This window comes from Triticum dicoccoides, chromosome 2A, assembly GCF_002162155.2.
Source record: "Triticum dicoccoides isolate Atlit2015 ecotype Zavitan chromosome 2A, WEW_v2.0, whole genome shotgun sequence".
NCBI classification, from domain to species: Eukaryota; Viridiplantae; Streptophyta; class Magnoliopsida; order Poales; family Poaceae; genus Triticum; species Triticum dicoccoides.
Window position 1 is genome coordinate 203,216,929 of NC_041382.1, and position 7,514 is coordinate 203,224,442.

A 7,514-nucleotide genomic window follows, 5' to 3' on the forward strand; every position below is an offset into this window, starting at 1 on the left:
CTGAAAAGCCCAAGCACAAGGGAAGGCCAAGCTCAAATGCAAGGAAGGAAGGAGGGTGCAGTGGGATTGCGTACGTGTTAATTCCACCCAACCTTTCCGAAGCAGACCCCATCTTAATAGTATGATGTTCCTACAACTCAAATCCACCGAAAATGAAACGAAGGAAAATCATTGTCTTTGTAATTGCCATATGATAGATTATCTAAAATGCTCAATGCACACGATTAGTCCGCAAAAGCATTGTCATCAATCACCAAAACCACTAAGGGAGAAATATGTTCTATTCCATAAGAGGCTAATTTGGATCCGTATGTTTCATGCTATGGTTAGATTTATCTTAATTCTTCTTTCGTTGTTACGGATGCTTGCGAGAGATATTAATCATAAATGGAAGGCTTGTTCAAGTAAGAACAACAGCCAAACACCGGGCCACCCGTATATCAAATTATCAAATTAACGAACGTGAATCAAATAAACATGATGAAAGTGACTAGATAAAATTCCCACATGTCCTTGAGAATGCTTTGCTTATTATAAGAGACCATTTCAACCCGACCTTTGCTACAAAAGGATTGGACTACCTTACTGCACCTTTGTTATCATTACTACTTGTTGCTCATAACAAATTATCTTGCTATCAAACTATCTGTTATTGATAATTTTAGTGCTTGCAGACAATAACTTATTGAAAACTGCTTATCATTTTCTTCTGCTCCTCGTTGGGTTCGACACTCTTACTTATCAAAAAGACTACGATTGATCCCCTATATTTGTGGGTCATCAACCGCCTACCTGCCTTCCCACCTCCCACTACCCGCCAGCCACGACAAGACCCGATGGATGTCTTCCCGACCCCGCGGCCGCCACCGCCACTCCACCCTATCTTACCATGCCACCTCCACGTCTCATGTTGTTCTCTCCACCGCCGCCGCCATGCCTCCCCCAAATCGGCGCAACGGATTTGCAGCCCCATGTCCCGCGGCCGCCACCGGAATGGAAGAGCCGGCGAGAAAGAAGGTTGCTTCCATTTCGGATTATGTGTGTGATGATGTTGCAAAGTTTGTCATATTCTGTACTTTTGTCAAATTCATATGCATTTGGAGGAAACAAAAATGTGGATCTATTGCCGTGCGGCATGCCTATTTTACACATTTGTTGGAGCGGCAGCCGTGCAACTATCCCATTTTACATCATGTTGGAGTTGGATATTTCTGATGATGTAAAAAAACGCTTTTTGTAAAAAATAACAATAGGTGATTTAAAAGGCCTTATATTATTATTTTTCAGAGAGAGTATATTTTACTTCAATCACAATTTAATGATGTCTCGCCGCAAAAAAAAAATAATGATGTAAAATACATAATTTTTTCTTTTGAAAATGTAAAATACATCATCTATATCAGTCCAAACCGTCAAGTTGTGGACGTGTCGTCGCTCGCCGTCTCTGACATGTTTATCCCCTTCGACTTCCACTTGACGCTTTGTGTTCCTCGCATCCTCCAAGTCTTCCGTTTCTTCCAGCAGCTTCTCCCCCTTCCCCACTATACTTCCAAGCAAAGGCGAGAACCCTAGCCTCACGAGCACCGTGCAGCGGAGATCCCGACCATCACCGCGATGCAGGCCCCGACGAACCCCCCCGTCGACCTCCCGCCGCTGGTGGCGCCGCCGCCGCGGGTGAAGGCGCCGACCCCGCGCCCCCCTCCGCCGGCCTCGCTCCAGCCCGACTCCCCGGGCGTCTTCTTCACCAACGCCGCCGCAGCCGCCCCACTGGGCTCCGCCCACCGCCGCATCGCCATCGCCGTCGATCTGTCAGACGAGTCCGCCTACGCCGTAAGCTGGGCCGTCGCCAACTACCTCCGGCCCGGGGACGCCGTCATCCTCCTGCACGTCCGCTCCACCAATGTCCTCTACGGCGCCGATTGGGGCTCCGTCACCCCCACATCCCCCGAGGACGACGCTGAGGTCGCCGCGCGCAAGATGGAGGAGGACTTCGACGCCCTCACCGCTTCCAAGGCCGACGACCTGGCCAAGCCACTCGAGGAGGCCAAGATCCCCTACAAGATCCACATCGTCAAGGATCACGACATGAAGGAGAGACTCTGCCTCGAGGTGGAGAGGCTAGGGCTTAGCGCCGTGATCATGGGGAGCAAGGGGTTTGGTGCGGCGCGGCGGGCCAGCAAGGGAAGGCTCGGGAGTGTGAGTGATTACTGCGTCCACCACTGTATTTGCCCCGTGGTGGTGGTGCGTTCCCCTGATGATGCTGTAGCAGAGGGCGGGGAGTCTGCCACTACGATGGAGGCGGCGGTTGGTGCAGACGACGTGCTGCACCCTGTGCCAGAGGAGGATGCTGAGTACCATGACGCCGCTGAGGAGCACAAGGGTAATTGTTTCTATACTTTTACCTCCGTCTTTGACTAACCACCGAAATTCAAGTCAAATTCGATATGTTCGACAACTTCAATAGGTATAGTTGCGAACTTAGGCTACCATATGTCTAGCTAAATGCTAGTTATACACTTATACTGAGCTTGACTATAGGATTTGTAAGGTTTATGCGGATTGCACTTCCCTAGTGTAAGTTTTTAACCGAATACCTATGTCTGATCCACACGGTAACATATGAGGGTTTTTATCAGTTTTGCCACTAGTTGTGTCACTCTACTCAATTTGCCACTAGAAGGTTCAACTAATAACAAAATGTCATCCTTTTGTTAAGCGTGTGCTCACAAATGCCACTCGGCACCATTACCATTTGGTCAAAGACATCGACCGGGGTGAAGTGACCAAAATACCCCTGGACCCCACTTGTCAGTGTTCCCTCTACAAGTCACTGTAACCTGTAGGTCCTAGTTTCCAGTACACAGAGAATGAAATTAGAAGCAAAATAGCTTCATGCGCGGCCGCGCGGGTGACCGAATCCCCACGTGTCGTTATTTTTTCTTCTAATTTAATTCTCTTTGTGCTGACAATTAGGACCTAGAAGTTTTAGGGGAGCGGTGGCAAGTAGTGTCCATGGGTATTTTGGTCACTTCACCCTGGTCAATGGCCTTTGACCGAATGGTAATGGTGTCGAGTGGCATTTTTTAGCACACGCTTAATGGAAGGATGTCATTTTTGAGTAGTTGAAACTTTTAGTGGCAAAATTGAGTAGTGTGACACAACTAGTGACAAAACTGACAAAACTCCTAGTTTTAATGCCTATCAATTGCTATTCTTGCATAGTTTGTAACTTCATCCAAGTCTACTGTTCGATTTGAACTTACCACGTTGATGGACTAATAAGCTTGTGTTATTAGTGGTCATACATGGGCTAATAAGCTTGTGTTATTGGTACGACACATTGGGCATATGTATACACACTACAATCAGAAATTGTATTTGCCGTCATTTTCAGCATGGACAGAAAGGCTATTATCTGTTGATTAGTATGTATGTTTGTTGCTTACCTGATTGATCATTTTGTAGTACATATTTGCTTTGATTTACATTTGAATTAGTTTAGTGTTATATTTATTAAGGCCTGCATACCCGGCTTGTTGGGCTTAGATAAAAATAAAGCTTGCTGGTTGGGATTCTTTCTCTCTCAAACACAAATGCTTTGCATCTTGATGCGTTAATAGAAACAAAATAGTTATATCACAAGTCTAGGACCAAGGCTGTGAGCACCACTGACAACCCAGCTCTAACATTACATTTCTCCCAACCTGGCTACAGCTGTTGGACACTGGCAGCACCTGCCAAGTGCCATTCCTGCCTTTGCCTGGTTGGTTAGGAGTACTACTCATCCTCGCCTCCTTTATTCTTGTGCTTAGCAATGGATTAATGCTTGGCTCTCTCTTCTGGCCTCCTCTCACCTTGTCAATGATGGAGATTCAGGCTTTGCCTTGTGGCCGTCGCTGATAAAGCATATATTTTCCTTGGCCTCCTGTATTGACACCAGTACGAGTGTCACGTGCCAATTACAGGCTAACAAGCAGCTTCTACATGACTATCTATGCCACATATAAGCCCAGAACCTATCTCAGCTCAGCTGTGGCTTATCATTCATATGGAGCCTATGTCCCAACTCCAAACTAAGTCCTCCTTTCTGGTGCTTAATTTGTTCTATGCATGGTTACTATTCCACTATTCCATTAGGATTTCGCTTCGATCTCACTCCAAAATTTTCCGGGAAGAGGATGGGAGGGGAAGAGAAAAGGAAGATGCTGGGGCATTGATTAGTAGATTGTAATTGTACTAAGAAGTTCCTGGGGCATTGATTAGTACTCCCTCTGTAAAGAAATATAAGGGCGTTTAGATCACTAAACACCCTTATATTTCTTTACAGCGGGAGTAGATTGTAATTGTATAAATTTGAATCGTACTATAGAAAAATTAGCAACAAGCCTTCTTTAATAATAGTCAGTTCTTAGGGAATGTAGGCAGGCCACCCTAGACACACAATTTCAGTTTTGAAAACTATTGGTAATCGAGGGTATTGTCATTTGTCTGGGGAAAGTATAGTTAAAAGGTTGGTCTGGATTGATTGATCCCACTTTATTCCGTAGCTCCACTTGATGCCTTTTGATCCTAGAGTATCTGACTTCGGAATATGAAGGCACTGTTTCATCCTAGACACACTGTTTTACTTTTGAAATCGGTTGCTAACCAAGGGCATTGTTTGGGAAAAGTATACTTAGAAGTTACTGGGTTATGTTACTGTTTGATCCATTCTCGTTGGTATTCATTATGTGCTTCAACCAGTGTGCTTTTGTTAATAGAGAAACTATAGTTCATCCCAGATTGCAAGTTGTGATTGTTTAATTACCATTACCATTAACGTATACTTTGACAAAACTGGCCTATTTGTTGTGCCTCCGATGTAAAGAATGTCGCAGGGCTTCACATAAGTGCATTTCCCTAAATACCTTGGCACTAGTTGAGCATATTTTAATGCTGTTCAAAATCAAGGAGTTTATGCATGAACTTGTGATTATTAAGGGGACTAGCTAACATTTAAGATTATTATGCCTTTTTTAATAACTGCTACCATTTTTCTATAACAACAAGTCGTGATCAATGTTAGGCATCTGTTTCCTTGTGAATTATGGCAGCGAAACTGAAAATGCACTTGAATTTCACTAACTTTGAGCTTTTTTCCTTATTTGTGATTTTTCTGGTGGCTGTAATTATAAGATGCATTGGCATGTATCTTGTCAAGGTTCTGGGTTATCAGTTGAGCTAATACATACTGGTGTTATTTATGCAGATACTTGATTGGATCTATGCATCGATGTCCTGTTGGATCCAGGTGAGCATAGAATTAAATGTTTCAGTTTGTTTTGTATGATCGGCTAGTCGCTTTAGGGTAAATTTTCGCGCTCTCGGGAGTAATTCGCATGCCCGTTTGTTACGATGTTCTATCTTGCAACCTGTACAAAATGAAGACATCATGCAAATATAGTTTCGTTTTAACCTGTCATCCTTGTCCCTTCTTTATTTGCATAGGAAACAAAATGCATCTCTTGCACAAAAGTTTGCAAGGACACATATTCATGTCTTACTATTTTGTTCTTTAAGATGTACTTCCTCAGTAAATAAATATAAGACGTTTTAGATATTTCAATATGGACCACATACGGACTGAAATGAGTGAACAAATACACTAAAATTCGTTTATATACATCTGAATCAGAAAAGAGTTAGAACGTCTTATATTTGTTTATGGAGAGAGTACATTTTGTTTTATAGGTTGTAGCTGAGCTCAGGAATATCCTATGTAAATAACAAACCAGATGTCCTATCTCTACCTGGCTTAAGACCAGCTAAAGGGGAACTCTGTAACTTAAAGATAAGTTTCCTAAGTAAGGAGAACGGATCCTATCACTAAGAAAGAAGTATGGGGTGCTATTTGCTTAAGGGCCAGCTAGGAACTACTGGTCCTTCCATGTGGATTGCTTAGCCCGCATAACATTGTGTCAATGGCCCACATGGTCGTTTCATCCTCCAAGGCTCTGGAAAATCCGAGGTGGGTCTGGAGGACATTATATACTTATTAGGTTGAAATCGAGGTTGAAGAACCCAGTGGCACCAGCCTTTGATACTACCTCTAAAGAATCCTAACCTTCAGCTAAAAGTGGATGTGTTTCATAAGGTCATATCTCTGACTTAGCTCCCTTGGTTGTTCGTTTTCCCCTCCCCGTTGACCATTGTTAAAGAGTCCACCTTACCTTAACTCCAGTGTGACATTGTTCTAAAGGATCCGCCTCCAATATACTGGAATTTCGTGGAAGTAAACTTTTGGAGTAGGATTTTGCATTCAGACTGACAACCACTAAAAATCTTGTTTACGATGGACTACCTCTGTAAACTAATATAAGACCTTTTAGATAACTAAAATAGTGATCTAAAAGCGAAAGTGCCATTCTCAGCTCGAGCTCATATGAGCTCGAGTGAACAGTAAAATCCAAAAAAAAATCAAAATATTCTGATTTTTTGTGGTAACATTTTACAGATGTTTCCAATGCTTGCAAAGTTTCATCATGAAATGACATTCGTGGAAGTTGTGGCAAAAAAAACAGAATCAGCTCTCCAGAAATGACTTTTTTAGAGCATCGTTTTTTTTCCGCTAAGTCGTCCATGAATGTTATTTTGTGATGAAATTTTGCAAGCATGTAAAACATTTGTCAAATGCTACCATAAAAAAATCAGAAATTTTTGAATTTGTTTTCAATTTTTTCGGATTTTACTGTTCACCAAGCTCATATGAGCTAGGGTCTTATATTAGTTTACAGAGGGAATACCTAGCTGAAATAAGTCCTCAGTGTTTCGGTTCAGCCTCTAACTCTGTCTTTTTGTTTGACAGCATGTAAAGGTTCTAGCAGTCGACTGTTGGCTGAGTGCTACCTCGTGGTTTCTGCTGAGCACATTAGCTGTTTGTTAGACTTTACTGTTCATGTCGATCTGTGCTTCCACTCTGTTGTATTTGGTGAACATTTGTTCTCTAGAACTTTTGTGCTTCTTTGGATATCAAATTATATGTTGCTGATGAGACAGTTTGACTACTTAGAGAACCACATGATTGCCTGCTATACTTACTCGGTTTTGCTAAACATATTGCAACTGAAAGTTATCTTCGATTCAACCGATTTTGTGGGGAGGAGACAGCGCCGAACATTGAGCTCGAGTCTGGAATGTTATCGGGGAGTTGCCACAGGACCTCATGAAAAGTGGGGATGCTGTGGCTTATTGCAGCTTGCTGTCGAGTGGGAGGAAGAGGGTTCCCCGGTTGGGTTGGGGTGCTTCCGTTTTGAGTTTTGACCCCTCCCTTAGATTAGGCAGCGCCTGAGCTTGAGCTGGGGATGTGGGCTCATGAAGACCTCGCTGGAGGTGGCGATGTGGTGTCACTGCCGAAGCCGAAGGGGAGGAAGGGATGTGGCTGTGACGATGGACGGTGTCACCACCGGTGGAGTAGTGTGAGGAAGAAGCCTAGTAATTCTCATGCTTATCGTATCTTTTGAAGAACATCCAGAATT

The 7,514-nt window shown here is 43.4% G+C and overlaps 1 protein-coding gene across 1 annotated transcript; it reads left to right on the forward strand.

Annotated features, from left to right (window-relative positions):
• Nucleotides 1-1,451: 1,451 nt before the first annotated feature.
• Nucleotides 1,452-7,072, forward strand: LOC119354205 (universal stress protein PHOS32-like). Its single transcript, XM_037620908.1, has 3 exons — nucleotides 1,452-2,380; nucleotides 5,249-5,290; nucleotides 6,845-7,072. The coding sequence occupies exons 1-2, from the start codon at nucleotides 1,615-1,617 to the stop codon at nucleotides 5,254-5,256; spliced, it is 774 nt and encodes a 257-aa protein (XP_037476805.1). The 5' UTR covers nucleotides 1,452-1,614; the 3' UTR covers nucleotides 5,257-5,290; nucleotides 6,845-7,072.
• Nucleotides 7,073-7,514: the final 442 nt, after the last annotated feature.